General features: G+C 41.2%; 1 protein-coding gene across 3 annotated transcripts in view; it reads left to right on the forward strand.

Annotated features, from left to right (window-relative positions):
* Positions 1–19,369, forward strand: part of COG6 (component of oligomeric golgi complex 6) — a 129,498-nt gene that overhangs the window by 80,565 nt on the left and 29,564 nt on the right. Inside the window, exon 19 of one of the 3 annotated variants that reach the window (XM_053214695.1) lies at positions 10,934–10,988. The exons of the other annotated variants lie outside the window; for them this stretch is intronic. Coding sequence (XP_053070670.1) covers positions 10,934–10,973 — 40 coding nt within the window. The 3' untranslated portion in view covers positions 10,974–10,988. Of the gene's footprint in view, positions 1–10,933; positions 10,989–19,369 lie in introns of those variants that run through there. 3 annotated transcript variants of the gene reach the window in all.

Consider the following 19,369-nt stretch of genomic DNA (forward strand, 5'->3'; position numbering starts at 1 on the left):
CAGAGACTTTTGTCTCTGAGTTATCCCTTCATTTTGCTCCCGCAGCTCCGTGGCCTGTCCCGAGGATCATCCTCAGTAGCATATGCAGTGCTCTAGTGTTGATAATATTTTTAAAGCAAACAAACAACTCTGCACCTTGCAGATCCCAACACCGTCATCTCTCAGCTTCTTTTTGTGGTTGTTGACACCTGCTGTCTTCTACTTCCCCTGCCATTGTGTCTTTAAAGTATCCCGGTGAGGCTTCAGCCTCTCACTGCACAGCACAACTAAACCTGATGAGATCCTCCTACTGTTACATATTGTCAAATCCAATGGATTCTTCACTATCCTTATTTGAAATACTGTTGTTGTTGTTGTTGTTGTTGTTGTTGTTGTTGTTGTTTTCCAGGCTTTTGTGGCACCACTTTCTACTAGTTTTCCTTCTATTTCTCAGGCCAAACCCTTTTTTGACTTCCTTCCCTGGTTCTTTTGCCTCTTTACAACTTTTAAAAGTTGACATACTTTAGGGCTTGATCCTGGAATGTCTTTTTTCCTCCCCTTAGGAGTTATTACCTCAGCATAGCCTAGCCTTTCCTGACTGCTGTTAGCTCAGGTGTCCTTAGATATATCCATATAATGGAATATTCTACAGTATTGAAAAATGAGTTATTTTCAAATAATATTTAAGAAAAAACTATAGAAGAGTATGAGTTCATTTATAGAATTTTTTTTGTAAAAGGTAAAACAAAATTGTACATTATTGTACACCAGTTGTATATCGGTGCACACGTGATAAAGCTATGAGGAGAATATAGGAAATGATTAGCATGGAATTCAAGACGATCTCTGAGGAGGGAGGCACCAGATCTGTCAAAGTTATTAATGCTCTCTTACACTGGGTTGTTGGTACCTGAGTGTTCATTTAAATCTCTAAAATTTGCATATATGTTACCTTAATTTTTTTTTTTTTAAGAGAAAGAGTGTATGCAAGCAGGGGCAGGGGCAGAGGGAGAGAATGAGAGACTCTTAAGCAGACTCCATACTCAGTGTGGAGCCTGGTGCAGGGCTCGATCCCATGACCCTGGGATCATGACCTGAGTCCAAATCAAGAGTCAGACGCTCAACCAACTGAGCCACCCAGGCGCCCCACATGAGCTCTTATCTGTATATTTTACAATTTAAAAATATTTCTAAAAATTTGCTGAGCTCATGACCTGGGGTAAGAATTAGAATTCAATATATGTTAACTAGTTTTTTTTTTGTTGTTGTTATTAAACAAATTTTTTAAGTAGCTACCAACACCAGGCTCTGTAATAAACAGGATTTTAAAAGCTTGCTGAAATCTGCATCCATCATTGCATCCCTGTCTTGCACAAAAATGGTCACATGTATTCTAAGTAAATATAATGCAATTTCATTGAGGGTTTTAAATGTAGGTGAGAGGCAAAAAATGAAACTAACACCATCCTCTGTAACAGCCAGATGTATGTACTTGATATTTAAGAGGCTGATAGCACAGAAAAGAAGGTTTTAAAGCACAACTGTACATTTCTCATTCTGAGATGAACATACTGACTAGGTTACATTAATTAGCTAGTTAAGATGTAAAACTGTATTAAGGAATCCCAAAATTCTGACTCTCCATAAAAGCAACAATAAAACTGGCCCCCAAGAACCACCGAAAACAACTTTTTTTAGAACTCTAGAAACTAGCTCACAGCAAGTCAGGTTATACTTAAAAAACAAAAACCAAAAAAAGCTGAGTCTTGATAACAGCATGCTTTGTGGAATTTTAAGCTAGCCCTGTGCCTTGTTCCCAAGCTTAGCAGTAGCCTTTTGCAAAGAATGTTTTTATTTTATCTGTCTCATGCCTACCCAGAAGATTCCTGTTCTAAAAGCTTATATTTATCTCATCTAACTTGGAACATTTCCAATGCTAAAGTCACCACCCCAGGATAGGGGGAGAGTTAGGGGGCGTACATTTCTCTTCTGCCTGAAGCAATAGATAAGCATAGGGATAAACAATAGACTAAGCAAAAAGCTTAGGAAGGAAGGTTAGCAGTGAGATCTCCGTAAAGGCATGGAAAAACCCAGACATATCCTTGGAAATCTAGAAAGCTATGTATGTGTTGTTTAGGACTGCATGCCCAGAAAAGACCAGAGAGACCCTAAGCTGTCACCTCTGGTTGCATCTTGAAAGCATGCCCCAACGCTTATCACAGCACACCCCAGTCAAGACTGGGAGGTTGTTTTGGTTCCAGACACTTAAGGAAATCTCTGTCCAGTTGTTAGCAGACTGCTAAGCTAATGGACCACTTTAAGTGGTCACACACAACAGAGCAATTGTCAATGTTACAGGATTCATTTAGCAAAATCACACACAACAACAGCTACAAAAAGCACCGACCACAGCAAACTCTGAGGTGCAGGGTAGGAGAATCTGATTTCAGCAGAATGTGTCCATTGTAATGTTCCAAATGCCCACTTTTCAAGAAAAAATGTTTACAAGATACCTAAAGGACAGCCAAAACACGGGGAGGGTGGGGGGGAGCACTCAGTAGAAACTGTCTCTGAAGAAGCCCAGATGTTGGACTTAGTAGACAAAGACTTTAAATCGGCAATTTTAGATGTGTTCAGGGACTGAAGGAAGGTATGAGGACAATGCCTCCTCAAACAGAGAATATCCATAAAGAGGTAGAAATTGGAAAAGATGTTTTCATAAAGTTATAAACTTATCAAAATTATAATTTAAAGTCATAATTTTATAAAAAGTATAAATATCTTGTCTGGGGTTGAAAATTATAATTGAAATTTAAAAATCCACTATAGCAGTTGGACAGCTGTGAACAGTCAGTAAAAAGAATTAGCAAAGTTGAAGTTAGATCAATAGAGATTATGCAGTCTGAGAAACAGAAAGAAAAAAGGATAGAAGAAAGTGAACAGGGCCTCAGAGACCTGTGAGATGTTATCAACAATATTCACACAATGGGTGTCTTGGAAGGAAAAGAAAGGGGAAAGGGGACAAAAATATTCGAAGAAATATTTTTTTCAGAAACTGTACAAGTTTGTTGAAAATTTAATACACACATTTAAGAAGTTTACCAAGCCCAGATAAAGATACACACTGAGACACATCACGATTAAATTGTCAAAAGCCAAAAACTCAGAGGGGACTTTGAAAGCAAAAAGAAAGATAACTCATCATATACATGTGATTTACAATAAGATTATCACGATGCTTTGAGGCACCTGGGTGGCTCAGTCAGTTGAGCATCCATCCGACTCTTGATTTTGGCTCAGGTCATGATGCCACCAGGGTCATGGGATCCAGCCCCGTGTCGGGCTCTGTGCTGAGTGTGGAGCCTGCTTGGGGTCTCTTCTCTCTCTCTGTCTCTCTCTCTCTCTTCCTCTGCCTGTCCTATATATATGTATAGGATATGGATACATATGTATCCATATGTATGGATAGGATATATATATACATATATACATATATATATATACATATGTATATATATATACATATATGTATACATATATGTATATATGTATATATATATATATACAATTCTCATCAGAAACCTATAGAGGCCAAAAGCATTTCTATTGCCAGTAAAACTGCATGTGAAAATACAGGCAAAATTAAGACATTTCAGGATAAACAAAAACTATCACATCTGCCCTAAAGAATGTTAAAGGTAGTCCTTGCAGCTGAAATGAAAGGATACTAGACAGCCTCTTGAATTAACAAAGAAAGAATAGCAAGGAAGAAGAAGACTCGGGCAACACTTGTAAACCAGCTAGACCTAATAGACATCAATGGAGCACCCCACCTGATAGCACAGTACACATTTCTCTCAAGTCCACATGCTCTCTGCTTTCTCCAAAGCAGACCGTGTGTTAGGCCCCATCTCAAGTCTCAGTAAATTTTAAAAGATTGAAATCATACAAAGCATCTTCTCCGACTACAATGACACAAAATTAGAAACCATTAACAAAAGGAAAATAAATAGGGAAACTAAACAACATAATATTTTTCAATGTTTCTTATTTATTTTTGAGAGAGAGAGCATGAGCAGGGGAGGGGCAGAAAGAGAGGGACACACACAATCCAAAGCAGGCCCCAGGCTCCGAGCTGTCAAAACAGAGCCTGACGGGGGGGCTCAAACTCACAAACCATGAGATCATGACCTGAGCTGAATGAAGTAGGACGTTTAACCGACTGAGCCACCCGGGCGGCCCTAAACAACATGCTCTTAAATAACCGGTGGGTTAGAAAGAAAATAGCAAAGTAATTAGAGAAAACTGTGAGATGTATGAAAGTTTGGTATAAAACCCCATACCAATACTTATGGTATGTAGCAAAAACAGTGCTCAGAAGAAAATGGATAGCTTACATTAAAGAAGAAATAAATTAATCCAACTTTACACCTTAAAAAAAAAAACTAGAAAAAACATTAAACGACACTGAAAACAAGAAGAAGGGAATAATAAAGATTATGACAGACATAGAGAAAATATAGAATAGAAAAATAGTGTTTCAGTGGATGGATGGGCTAGCCATTATGTAAGGCATGTAGAGATGTGTTTGAATACACTTGTGAAAAAGACGCTATACACTAGTAATGAACAATCTGAAAATTAAAGTAAGAAAACGATTCCATTTACAGTAGCACCACAAAGTGTAAAATACTTAGGAATAGATTTAACCAAGGACGTGATATACTTATCCACTGCAAGCTACCCAACACTGTTGAAAAAAAATTAAAGATGGCCCAAACAGATGGGAAGGCATTTTATGTTCATGGATGAAGACTCAGTATTAAGATGACAATCTTCCCCAAACGAATCTATAGATTCAATGCAGTTCCTATCAAATGTCATTTGCCTTTTTTTTTTTTTTTGGTCCAGAAATAGACAAGCTGATCCCAAAATGTATATGGACATACAGGGGACCATGAATAACCAAAACAATCTTGAATCTTCCCAATTTTAAAACTTACTACAATTCCACAGTTATCAAAACAGTGTGATATTGACATAAGGGCAGACATAAATGGGATAGAATTTGGAGTTCAGAAGTAAAATCATACATCCATCGTCAACTGATTTTTTTACAAGGCTGCCAAAACCCATCAATGGGGAAAGGATACTATTTTTAGCAAATGGTACCAGAAAAGCTGGGAATCCACACGCAAAAAGGTCGAACCTGGGGCACCTGGCTGGCTCTGTCAGTGGGGCACACAACTCTTGATCTCGGGGTTGTGGGGTTGAGTCCTACTTTGTAGAGATTACTTAAAATCTTTAAAAAAAAAAATTGAAGTTGGACCCATTATCTCATGCCGTATACAAAAATTAGCTCAAATGGGTCAAAGATCTCAATGTAAAAGTTAAGAACTAAAACGCTCAAAAGGAAACATAGGTGTAAATCTTTGTGACTTTATATTAAATAGGCAACAAATTTTCACCTTCTGTACAATATAGATTTTAAAATAGATAGTAAAATGCAGAGTCACATAATAATGTTGAATACTTGGAGCAGGTCAGTTTCTTTCTCTTATTTAGTTAAATATACTGCTTAAATAATATAAATACATAGATCTACGTATGGTTACTTTGGGGCTATAATTATATTTCAGCACAACTATCTTGAAAATATGGATTTATCTCCCCTTAGAATGTGCTTCTGCAGATAGATGATATAATTATGTGTTTTCAGATCCACATATGAAGTTACTATAAATTGGCTAAGAAATAAATATAATAATCATTTAAGTCTATCAAATTCAACTAACATTGATGTCAAAAATAAAAACTTTACTAGCACTTAAAAAAAAAACCTTCCTAGAAGTGATAATTTAGTACGTAAAAATAAATGGTACTAAACTTATGAAGATAAGGTGAATTGGGAAAATTTTTGATAGGTCTGAAAATATCCATATGAAATATTTGCATGCTTTGAGAGGATATATCATCTTTTGACAAAGTGTTTTTTCATAGTATGTGTTAAACAGTTAAAGTCCCAGCCAATCCAGGATTTTGAAAGTTTATAGCTTTGCCAGCAGGAAATTAATTTACTTGAATATTCTCTTTATTTCCATCAATGTCAAGATCTGAAATTCCACCGGAGCAAACATTAGTTTTTTGCCTACTAAAAGCAGAATGATGAGAAGCAAGAGCGATTTTTCTTATGCAAGCCAGCATTAAAGTTAGGTCTCATGTGTTGAGATGCCATGAGCCTGTCTAGGGATATCATATGTATGATCCTAGTTTGGGGAATTCAGACAAGAGCTGGCTTCTATTTGCAAGCCAGGCCTCAGATGGAATATAAAAGGGTAATGAGGAATACACTGAGGTAGAAAAATGGATTTGCCTAGGAAGCCAAGTCTTAAAAAAGGAAACCAAAGATTTGGTTAGTATTTGACAGACCCGCAATCTGTATTTGATAGAAGACCAGGAATTTTTGTCGCTTCAAAACTGTGTTTCAGAGCTCCTTTTCATAAACAACGATGTAAGCAAGCAAGCATTCAAAAGCCAGAAGGCTGCCATTAAACACGACAAAAGGGAAAAAACCAGGTCCAGTTACCCTGCCTTCATTCTCAATCCTACAAAGAAATCACTCACCCACCGAGTGTTAACAGGTTGATGCAATGAATCATACGATAATAAATCCTAACGGAATTTGCAGAAACCGTGCAAATGTGCAAATACACTCCTGTGACTTACCTGTGGTTTCTCCTTGCAAGTGGTAACTCGTTAGCCATGGTGTTGCTCTTGGTAACCACAGGTATCAGGAGATGATGCAGAATTAGTATTGCCTCCTACTTTGTGTGTGATACAGTGGGTGAGACTCCTGCCGTCTCTGTCGTGAATCAAATTTTCGTGTATATGGATACACTGCTGGATCTTTCTCGCATTCTTTCCGTAGGTTTACTTATTCCTGCACCAATAACAAATATTTTAATATTATAACTTCACAATCTTGATATTTGGTAGGATGTTCCATTTTGTCTTTTTCATTTAGAATGCCTCAGGTGTTCTTGGCTCTTTGTGGTTCCACTTGGGTTTTAAAATCAACTTCTCCTTCGCAAACAGCCATTGGGAATATGGTTGGGATTACTTGGAATCTATACATCGGTTGGGGTACAATGGATATCTTTATGAAGGTTAATAATCCAAATCATGAACACGTTAAATTTTCCCTACATTGCAGTTTTAGTGCTCTTCAAAAAAAAAATGGATGTTTCTTCATATAAATCTGAGAAAACTGTTATATTCATTCCTAAGGAACATACAGTTCTTGTTCATAGGGTAAATGGTATCTATTTTTTGATTACATTTTAAAATTATCTGTTGCTGTGTATAGAAGAGGAATTGATTTTTCTATATTGATTACCTTAAATCTAAGCATTTAGCTCACTTACATCTAATGATTTGGGGGGGGGTTCTATATAGACATTTATATTATTTGAGACTAGATGACAGTTTTGTTTCCTTCTTGACAATCTTTATGCCCTTCATTTCTTTTGTTGTCTTGCTGTGCTAAGACCTCCAGCCCAACGTTAACCCAGAGCAATGATAATGGACACTTTTTGTAATTCAGATTTTAAAGATGTTCCCAGTATCTCACCATTAGGAATTACGTTTGCTGTAGATTTTCAGTAGACTAATCAGAGAGCATCAAATGATTATATGGCTCCTCTCTTTTTTAATGTTAATGTGGTAAATGACATGTGTAGTTTTTCTGATCATAGATCACTCTTGCATTCCTGGGATGATCCCAGACCGATTGTATTCTTTTCTCTTTTTGTACAAACCACTGGATTTAGTTTTGTTTTATATATTGACTAGTGATCTTGCTAAATTTACTAGTAAATTCCAAATGGTATTTGTAGATGCTTGTGTAAACTTTGTAAATTCAGTCACACAGTCTATGATGAATGACAGTTTTACTCTTTCTTGTTAGTCTTTCTGGCTCTATGACACTGTGCAGTGTCCAACCAGTACAACACGTACAGTGTTGAATAGAAGTGGTGATAGCAATCACCCTTGTCTTTTTCCAAAATGTGAGGAAGGAGGGAAAGCTTTTCCTAGGCTGATATTTTGTAAATAAGCTTTATCAAATTAAGAAAGTCCCCTTCTGTCCCTGGTTGGTTATGATTACTTTAAATCATAATGAGTATTGAATTTTATCAAATGTAGGTTTTGTTTTTTGTTTTTAGGTAACTGTAGTCTCTATCCCCCTTTCTTTGCTTAATGTGGAGAATTTCAAATGTCAAAACAACTTTGCATTCCCGGAATAAACCCAGTGGTTATAAAGAACAATCTTTTTTATATACCTCTTGGTTTGATTTATTTATATTTTATTTATAGTTTTTCCTTTATGCCCATGGCAGATTGCCCTGTAATTTTCCTTTCTTTTAATATCTTTGTCAGGTTTTGGTAGCAAGATTGTACTGACCTATTAGCACATAATCTCTTTTTCTCCTATCTGGAATAGTTTGTGTAAGATTGTTGTTACTTCTTCCTTAAGTACTTGGAAGAATTCCAAGAGCAGCCAACTTGTCTAGAGATGTCTTTGTGAGAAGTTTTAAATTTTGGATTCAATTTTTAAAATATATTTAAGACTATTCATATGGTCCATTTTGTCTTGTGTCAGTTTTGATGAATTCTGTTTTTGAATATATATGTCCATTTCATCTAAATTTGTCATAATGTTCTCCTTAATGTTCTTATCTTTAAAAAAAGGGTTTATTTATTTTGAGAGAAAGAGAGAGAGAGAGAGAGAGAGAAAGAGAGAGAGAGAGAGAGAGAGAGAGAGAGAGAGAGAGAGAGAGAGAATCCTAAGCAGGCTCCATGCCGTCAGCACAAGAGCCTGAGCCCAATGCAGAGTTCAATCACCCAGGCACCCCCCCCCCTTATCTTTTTTAATGTCTGTGGACATGGTATTAATAATTTATTCTGTCTTTCTTGATTAGTCTTGCTAAGAGTTATGAACTTTGTTAGTGTTTTCAAGGAGCCTGGTTTTGACATGGTTGATTATCTTTATTTACATTTCATTGATTTTTTGCTCTATTTTTATTATTTCCTTCCTTTTACTTTGTTATTTGCTCTTCATTTTCAACCTTCTTTTTGTAAAATTATTTTTTAATGTTTATTCGTTTTTGAGAGACAGAGCGTGAATGGGGGAGGGGCAGAGAGAGAGGGAGACACAGAATCTGAAGCAGGTTCCAGGCTCTGACATGTCAGCACAGAACCTGCCGCGGGGCTCGAACTCATGAACCGTGAGATCATGACCTGAGCCAAAGTCGGACACTTAACCAACTGAGCCACGAATGCTCCCCATTCATTTTCTACCTTCTTGAAGTAGATGCTTATACAGATGGTCCCTGACTTACTATAGTGCAACTTACAATTTTTTGACTTTGCAGTGTTGCAAAAGCAATATGCATTCAGTTGGAACTGTACTTCAGATTTTGAATTTTGATCTTTCCCTGGGCTAGTAATATGCAGTAGGATCTTCTCCTGTGATACTGGACAGCAGCAGGGAGCCACAGCTCCCAATCAGCCTCACAATCGCAGGGGTAAACAACTGATACCCTTACCACCATTGTGTTTTTTACTTTCAGTGCTGTGTTTTAGAAATTAAATGGGATATTCAACACTTTGTTCTAAAATAGGCTTTGTATTAGATGATTTGCCCACTCTAAGTGTTCTGAAAACACTTAAGGTAGGCTAGCAAGGCTAAGCTATATATTCAGTAGATTAGGTATATTAAATGCATTTTCAACTGATTTCAACTTACAGTGGATTTAATGAGACAAGCCTATTGTAGGTCAAGGAAAATTAGTATCAATTTTCAAACTCTTTTTGGTAATATATTCATTGAAATATCTGTATTGCTGTGTAAACATAAACTTAGCTATATCCATGTTTTTATATGGCATACTTTCATTATTTTTCACTTCAAAATATTTTCTAACTTTCATTGTGATTTCTTCTTTGACTCATGGACTACTTCAAAATGTATTTCCAAACATGAAGATTTCCTAGTCATCTATTGATTATTGATATCAAGTTTAACTCCACGGTAGCCAGCCAGTATATTGTATATCAATCTTTATATATTTGTTCATAGTTGTTTTACGGTCCAGTATACTATTTTATTTATTTTTAAGTTTCTTTCTTTATTTTGAGAAGGAGAGAGAGAGAGGGAGAGAAAGAGAATCCCAAACCCATCAATGCACCATGAGTGCAGAGCCTGATGTGGGGCTCGAACTCACAAACCTTGAGATCTAACCTGACCCAGAGTCCAGCGCTTCACTGACTGAACCACCCAGGCGCCCCCAGAATACTATTTTAGCGAAGGATGTCTCCTTTATATTTGGAAAGGATGTGTTCTTAGTTACTGGGTGCAGAGTTCCATACATGTTGAGGGGATAAATGTTGTTAATCTTGTTCAAATCATCTATGGGATTTAGGTATTTTATCTGCATGTTACATCAGCTGCTGAGAGATACTTGTTAAAAATGTTAACTAAGATTGTGTGTTTGCTTGTTTTTTTTTTTTCAGTTTTTGCCTTACATGTTTTGAGGCTATTTCTAGACATTTCAACTTTACCTATTCTGATTTTTTTCTTTGCACCCTTAGTTTCTCAGAAGTATGTGATTTGTATTTTTACTATTAACATTTGTAACAAGGGAGTGAGGCAATAAAATTTGTTTCATAAAAAGAACGATTGACGATGACAATAGATTTCCTTCTGCCATGCCCCCTGTGTCCTACTTCACAGTTAGAAAAATAAACTGTAGCCTTATCAGTTAAGCCAGTCACTGATCTATGAACTCCTGGCAACACCCGTCACTTTGGTCCCAGGGCAAATTAAGCTAAATTCGCAGAGCGCATTGAGTTACCATTCATATTGTTCGCTTTTATTCTTCTCCCAAACCCTCAGGTGGGTGACTTGGATTCTGTTGGCTCTGACTGTGTTTTGAATACCAGCATCTGACTTGAATCTCTACGAGATCAACTTGTTAAGACAATCTGATTTCATTAACCAAAATGACCTTATCTCACAATGAGTTGTGGTGCATAATTGCGTTAACAAGCGTAAGCAAGAATGCCAGCTTCCAGTGTTCTGAGACGGTGTATGATGTGAATCCTTTTCATCACTGAGTGTAGCCACATTCTTTGTAGATGGTTTCTTGAACGAAATGAGGCAACTTTCTGCCTTGGTGGATGTTCTGAGGTTTATACAAACTGTCCATAATCCGAAGCATCAACTTAATGTGAAACTCAGTGTGGTTTATATCTAATAGCTTCTGAGACTTTTTCATAGAAGTTTGGTGGTCGGCAAAGAAATTATTGGAATAAAAATATCACAGCTTCTGTGCTGTGTGCAGATACTCACTGAACGTGATGAAGGAATTACTGTCTAACCGTGCACATATTCTGAGTAATTAGGCCGCGTGCCAAAACCATTAAGGCTCAAATGCCAAGTGCCTGTAGGGAGGGTTCTGTTACAGGATTTAGCAACCAACCCCTGGCTCAGTTACCAGGGGGTGGCACTCCAAGCTTCCTGATGGCAGTGCCAGCCTGGCTGAGACTCCGCAGCTGCCTCCCAGCCACTGCTGGCTTCCAGGGACCCTCCCCGATGCTGCCCCCGTGCCCACCCTTCTTGCCCATCTGCCCTCCATCTGCCTGCCACTCGAGTGGCGGGTGCACAGTTGGGGGCACCTTACAAGCTGAGTCATGACACCCAGATGGCACATTGCATTCACCTTTCCTGTGCCTCCACGGCTCTTTCTCCAGTTTGGCAGCTTCTGAGGAAAGGGTTGCCAATTCCCGTTTCATAACATTTCAGGGGCTCCATTCTGAGGCTTCTGGGTATCCTGGCACTCAAGGAACCCGGGCCTGGGGGCAGGATAGGGAGATCCATTCAGGGATTATGGACATCCAGGCACCCCTGGCCCGCACCCAAAAAAACCTGAGGGAACAAGAGTAGCCTTTGTAACTCCAGAATTTCATCAAGATGAGCTGAAATCTGGTTCTGTCATTTCCCCGTCTACATCTCGCCCTGTTCTACAGCCGCCCCCCACAAAAACCCAAAAAAACAGAGCTGTGCGGTATCTTCACAATTTGACTTTTATCCAGAACCGAGGCTCTTTATTTGTTAGAGCTAAGCGTTTGGTCCAAGATTTTCTAATGCTTTCTGTGGGAACTTGAATCAGCACCCCCTCCCCAATCCCCCGTAGAAGCAGATGGGGATCTTGGCGAGCTTTAGAAGCCCAGGACTTGGCAGGTTGAGAGTTCTATTTGCCAGGCTGAATTGCTTGTAATTAAAACGCTCATCCTCCTCCTTTTTGCACTTCTGAACTTATCTGACGAATCAAGAGAGTATTTAATCATGCATAGAAACAAATCTGTTCATATAAGTGAAAATCTGCATTTGAAGTCAGGGACTCAGCAGCGGAGGTGAGTCAGTCACACAGGCTGGTTAGGGTGACGGGGCCCAGTCAGTGTCCGGTGCCCGGATTGGGGCCGGGTGTCCAGTCCTCCCCTCTCTCCCCTTCTTCCGCTGTTTCCCATCTCCATTCCCTTGCCTCAGCTGTGGCCACAGTCAACACTCCTGGACGTGGGATTTGGGTTTTGTTAGTGACACTTGCTGAACCAGATTGTTAATGTTTATCTGCTTTCTAATACTGAAAAGAAAATAACTCATTAGCCTTGACATTTTAATGTGTGAGTGCTCTGAGACAAAACTTCACTTTGCTCCTTCCAGACGGAGAGGTGGTAATTGCCAGATTGAGTGCACGTTAGAAACTCGAGAACAGAGTGAGGCATGACCATGCGTGGCTCTTGGGGTGATGAGAGCTCAGAGTTAATTTTAGAAATAACTGTTTAACAAAATAATCCAGAGGAGGTGAGTAGCTGGATTTGTCTCCATTTAGGAACTCTCACATGGGCCATTGGTGATGTGGGTGTTAGAAATGGAGGTGGTGCTCAGATGGGAGCATTGGGGCACCACCCGTGAGGACAGCAGAGCAGTATCCCCGGGCGCTCGAACAGTGGGACATTTGCTGAATCTAGCCAGGGACCGCTGGTGTGCGTTCTTACAGGGAGGAGGAGGAACTGTCCCTTGTGCGGGCCCCCTCACAGGTTGGCAAGGGCTCCTCGCAGTTATTCTCCGGTACCTCGATTTACCTGTCACCCGGGCAGACGGCTCCAGGTTCAGCTTAGAGAGCTGCCGTGAAGGGGAGCAGGCGTGAAGATTGCCCTACCGCTTGGTTGCTTGGGCAGCCAGGCCAGGATGGACTCTGGAGACCGGAGACGGGGAAGGGGACAGAGCAGATCTTTGCCACCCAAGACTCTACCTTGCAAACTGGAGACTCCCCAGCAGGGATAGGACCTGGCTGCCGTTAGCGAGGCCCAACCCCGAGCCCTCATCACTGTGCGAGGAGACATCATCCCAAGTCCTTCGGCAGGCTCCGTCCGGCACCAGGGTCTCCTTCCGTCGAGGTGGCTCAGTCAAGTGCTCCGACTGCTCCCGTTCACATGCATTTATGCAATTTTGTTTTCTCGCAGTTTAACACACGTGTCTCTGTCTATCTCTTTCACACTCACACACAATGAGATTTAGTAACCCATTTTAATGAGGCAATTATATTTTAACTCTATTATGTGCAATTATCCACTCACGTAAATTGCCCCAGCTGGAGCGCCTGGTGTCCATGTCTCGCTGGCTGGCACTCAGCTGCTGGCCCCCGGGGGCAGCTGGGCCTCCAGCACGGGAACACTGCCGCCGCGGCCGCCCCTGCTGCTCTCCACAGGTGGCTCACTGCTGCCAAGGGGCAGGGACATTTGCAATTTCTGGCCCACCCAGCGGAGCTCTTGATTGCTGTGTGGGTGGCCTAGAACTTTGTCATCCGCTCTGCTGTGCTGGCGGTGTTGTTTATCCAGAGCCGGAGCCCTAGGTAGCCTCCTAGCTTGGAGGGGCCGGAAAAACAAACTCGGATAATCGGAGCCATGCACCTTGGCCTCATGTTTTGTTTTCCCTTTTAATCGTCTAGGCTCTAGGTGCCTCGGGCTGGGGATGAAAGGCGGTGGCCTCTGTACCCCCGTCCTACCCGTGGTAACTTTAAAGCAGAGGTTTTAATGATGAGATAGGTACTTCATGCAAAGCAGTGATTTAATTTACGTGGTCGCACAAAGCAGGACAAAGCAGTCACCCAAGGACTTGTCGCCCAACTCACTAGAATGTTCCCAACGCGTTCGCATCTACCTGGGAGTGTTCGTTTCACCCTTGCCCTCCCAAGGCACCATTTGCTTGAACTTTGTCCTGACCTGTCGCTTCATTTTTTTGGAAAGTTCTATCACATACGCATGTATCATTCCGTAGGTAGCCTTCTGTAGCTTTCTCCTCCGTGTAGTGTCACGCGAAAGATTCATCTCTGCAACTCTCCAGAGTTCTGGCTCATTCGTAGCCATTGCTGTATACTCTTGTGTGACACCTTCTTTGTAGCCACCCCCCTCTCAAATGAACCTTTGGGTTTTCTAGGTGTTTTTGTTTGTTTGCTTTGCCCTATGAGCAAGGCTTCCGTGATATTCCTGGGTACACAAACAAAGTACGAATACGTGGGAATTTCTCTACCTTGGAGTGGAATTTCTGGATTTTAGCGTATCAGAACGTTCAAGGCTTTCAGAGAATGCCCAACTGCTTTCCAAAGTGGTTGAACCAACGCGTGGCCCCCCTCCTGCCAGGTGGTGGCTTTTGCGGTTTTCCAGATTTCTCCCACAGTGTCCTGTGTCTGGTCCAGTATGAAATAATGGTTACGAGCATCATTTGGACCTGTGGGAACTTGGACAGACTAGTTGCTCTCTCTAAGCCTCAGTTTTCCTATCGGTGAGGTTGGAGGAAATGCTTGAGCAGGGTACCTTAACACCTGGTGGGGCACATTGGCAAACTTCCTTGCCTTAGGGAAAATGCAGCATCTCCCAGCAACTAGGTGCCTTCACGTTGCCAAGTGCAGCTAAACCAAAATTCCTTGTGCTGTGGTCTAAGATGCTTGCTACTTGGTGCTCTTCACGATTTAAATCTGTCCCGCAAAGAAAATGAGACATCAATAAGGTACCAGAAGGTATGAATATTTTCTGGTTGTATCACAGGTGGTAATTTGGGGATTTATGTAATTAGCACCCACTGCTGCTGCTGTTCTCTTGTACATATTAGCTGCATTTTCTCTTTGGGCCATCAGTAGAATACCGTTGCCCTCAGGGCCCCGTAAGGCGACATGAGCCACCGCGAGTCTCCCGCATGCTGACGGAGCTGTCCTCAGAGGCAGGCAACAGTGACGCTAAGAGCTGTAACGTTAGTACAGGGCTTTTACAAAGCATTATTCCTGAACAGCCCGTCAGTTGTCTGTCCACTGAGGTCCTCAGAGTGCAACGTTATTTCTGTTCCTGCTTCTACGGATAAAGAAACTGAAACTTAGAGACAATTAAGTGACTTGTCTTACGTAAGTGACAGAAGCTGGACTGAAGCCAAGCCTTTGGTCACTGGGCCCAATGCTTTTTGTCCCATCGCCTCCCCAGTCTGACTGTATTATGTTCCATTGTGTGTGTTTGTTCATTTTTTCCCTTTCTACGTTATTTAGTAATCCAGTTGATTATATTAAAAATAAAAAGAAATTCATTTGTGTTTCCAGAGGTGGCTGTAGCCATTAGTCAGACTACTGAACAAAGCTCGCTGTCAAATTGGCTTTCAGAGGAACGGTTCGAGAATTAATTGTAAAAGGCTTGCTCGTAATGAAAAAGCCTTAGGATCACGGGCTTTCATTTCTCCCAATCAGGTTTTAATTACTGAAAAGTTTGGTAACAACTGAAGCATGTAGTGACTGCCCTCTTTGTTCCTCATTGTCTTCTCTTCTCGTTTCTGCAAGACCTCATTTGATGCTATGAATCGTCTTTTTAGGGTTCATTTTCACTAAGAAAAAGTTCTGCCTTCTCCGGGGCTCAAGCAGGCACCGCTCCTCCTGTCATGGGGAGAAGCGGGCACAGCGGCCCACAGCTGCCACCCACTCAGGGGAGCGCGGGGAAAGAGCTGCCACCACTAGGGGGCGTCCCATACAAGGCTGAGGGACGAGGACCGCCCCGCTTCCGAACAACTCAGGGCCTGTCCCCCGAATATCACTGGGCAGGTTAACAGAGCCAACGGGCTCTCTGGCCTATTCCCGGCAGATTCGGAAAGGCGCTTGCCCCGCTCGGGTCACACTGCGAGACTTTCGGGCACTTCTTTGTGCATTGTTTCGGTGTCCCACAAGACCCGTGTGTTTGATCCAGAGGCACCAAGGCAGAGCTACGGGATGCCGTGAACCTCAGCCTCTCCCCGGGTTTCCCCAACCCCACAAAGCAGACATTGTGGTATCGCTGTTTTCCAGATGAGAATCGGGAAGGTCTGAGAGGTTGAGGGACTTTTCCCCGGTGGCAGAACAGGGATCAAAGACAGTTCTGTCCACCCTGTGCTCTCCTTACCTCTCCAGCCTCCCTCCATCCTAATGCCGGGAAGGGAAAAGAGCAAATCTGTCTCAGAGGCAAGCAGAGGAAGGAGACTGGTCTTCCGAGGGTGCCTCTCCTTTGGGATATTTACCTACACTTGTTTCTTGGGAAGAGGCTTAGGCCTGGATTGAGGCAGCAGTGAGTATTTTCCCAGTGGACTCCCCTGGCTGTATGAAGGGAGAGGTGATCTGGATTCCCCTACTAGGGGGAGCCCTGAGCTCTGGAGATTGTTTGTGAGGCTCCTAACAGACAAGAGGAAGAGAAGATACTTTTCTGCTGACAACCACAGAGGCCAGGACACCATGATTTTCAGTAATAGAAGCTAATTATCTCTGTCCACCCCTGCTTTGATTAGAACAGGAAGAAAACAAAACAAAACCTTGAACTGAAGATTGTCTGATTGTAGATTGGAGGTGCCCAGTCTCTAAAAGAACCAGGCCACTGTCACTCATCGGTTCTCTAGAGAGTAGTCATTGGAACGGAGAAATTCGGCGCTCGCCTGACTCCCGTCAGGACTCTTTTAAGGCTGGTAGTTTTGTGGAAATAGGCTAATTCTTTCCTGTGACTTATGTTCCATCCACCTAATATTCAGCTCCTTGTTATTGAAACATGAACACGTTCTTTAGAATAAGAAATGCTGTGTCAGCCTGTGTAAACCTGTCATCCTGTACTCAAATTAGTCCTGATGGAAATGGAAATTATTTATCTATTGACACTTTTGTTTGCTCCATGATATATCTATTGGCGAAAATGAATCTAAAAATCAACCACACAAGGGAACACGACGGTTGTCAGAAGTTTGAGTAGGCCAGTGTAAAATGGCGGCGGGAACCCACATGGGTGCACTTTGTGCAGCTGGGTGGGCAAGCTCCAGAACGATCTTCCGTTTCATGGAGCAGGATTGTCTAACTGCAGGAAAAGGCCCATCCAACTGCCTCCCTGGCACTCCGAATAGGGCAGTAAGCCCTGAGTGTATATCTGCCAAAGGGCATCTCAGTTGTGACTTGCAGAATCTTCCATATTATCTGTTTTTCCCCAACCTTCATGTAATTTTAAAACTTTATAAATGTAATGTACATTTGGAAGGCTTCTTTTTGCTGCTAGAAATTCATGTTTGTTTGTTTGTTTGCTTTTTAATAAATTGTTCGGCCAATTATTTCTGGTGTTTAGAACAGAACGTGGGATACTCATTAAATATGGTTGTGAAAAAATCCGAGAACTGTATTTAGTGTTTTTGGTACAACTTACATTATGCTCAGTTGCTCTCCTATTTGATCTGTGGTTGGGGATAAGCATGAAGTAAGCGTTCATTGGATGTTAGCAGTTCTTATCTTTATTATGGTTATATTGCTGACAGGTAGATTGGGAAAAAGAAAAAAAAATGCACACAACTCAGTTGTCTCTACTCACTTAATCCTTGGTGTCACGGGAAAAGTTCTAGATGAAAAATGAGGACATCTGGGTTCTAGTCTAGGCTTTGACTCCCACCAGCAAAGCCTGTAATACATTCTTTGTGGCTCACTCCTCACTCAAATGAGAGGGTCCCACCAGAACCTCCCTGCCCCCACTCACCCAGAGCTTGCTCAAGTGAGTACTGATTGCTGATTACTTAGTTATTTTTTAATGTAGTATTACATTTTAATACACCAAAAACAAAATAAAGCATCCAGATGCCAGCTCAAGCGAAAGCTGGAAATAATCTAAAACAATCTTTTCAGAGATACTTTGGAAAGATGTTGTTTAGGCAAAATTCGAATCAACAAAGTCAGAAAAATATGACTACATTTAAAAAGCTACAGAAAACAACTGAAGAGAATAGTAGTATCAGCTCTTTTATTCTGGTGTCTGGCTTTGTTTCTAGGAACTATCAGATGAAAAAAGAAAAAGCAGAGGAAGAAAGACAAGGAAGCAGTAAGGGAGCTAGAGCAATAAAGTACAACTTGCGTGTCGTGTGGTTGTTATCTTAAGAAAATGTGTGCCGACCAATTTTATTCAAAGACTACGTCAACAAACACCCAGTAGCAATCTGCCCCAAGATTCCCCCCCCGCACCCCCCCCCCCCGCCCAATACAGACCGAAGCAAAATAATCAGGTTGTGTCAAAAAATGTTTCCAGTAAAATGGCTGTCTCTGTGTTCTTGTTAAATATTAGCCACTGTGGGCTTGCACAGTCCCCTTGCTGGGTAATGTTGGCTAAGTAAATATTAATACCGTGCACCTTTCCCTCAGAAAAATGAAGGTGAACAAATGGGAAAAGATGTAAAGAATGTTTTGCAGCCTTATGATAAATACTTTGTGAGTGAATCGGGGAAATTAAAGGATGAAAAAGCCCACTAACTCAGTGGCTTCCCCGATGTCTGCTGCCGTGTGCTTTTAAGTGGTGTATCTGGTCTAGTGTTTAATGACTCAGGTTATAGGGAATTTACCACTTCCCTCAAAGTCACTTTCCTAGTGGAGACTATCTGGCTGGCTAGGAAAGTTCGTCAAATTCCCCCTGCTTTGTTTGATCTTCTCACTAATTTCACATTATTTAGCCTATGTCATTGTTTCCCTCTAGTGTCTTTAGATTCTTCATTGTTTTCTATGCGTGTCTTATGGTTCTTTCTTTTCATTCAGCCTTCCTCTCTTTAGTTGCTACCAAGAAGAAAGCCAATCCTTTCTTTTTTGGCTGTGGATACGTGAGAACCTTTGGTTTCATTCGGCAAATTAACAATGACTGCAACAACAACCTGAATTGACCACTGGCTGTTGTCAGGGGACGTGCTAAATATTTTATGTACATTACCTCGTTTATGAAGCACCTACTGTTTGTCAGGTACCAGGAACGCAAAGTTAGA

Source organism: Acinonyx jubatus, chromosome A1 (assembly GCF_027475565.1).
Source record: "Acinonyx jubatus isolate Ajub_Pintada_27869175 chromosome A1, VMU_Ajub_asm_v1.0, whole genome shotgun sequence".
Classification (NCBI taxonomy): domain Eukaryota; kingdom Metazoa; phylum Chordata; class Mammalia; order Carnivora; family Felidae; genus Acinonyx; species Acinonyx jubatus.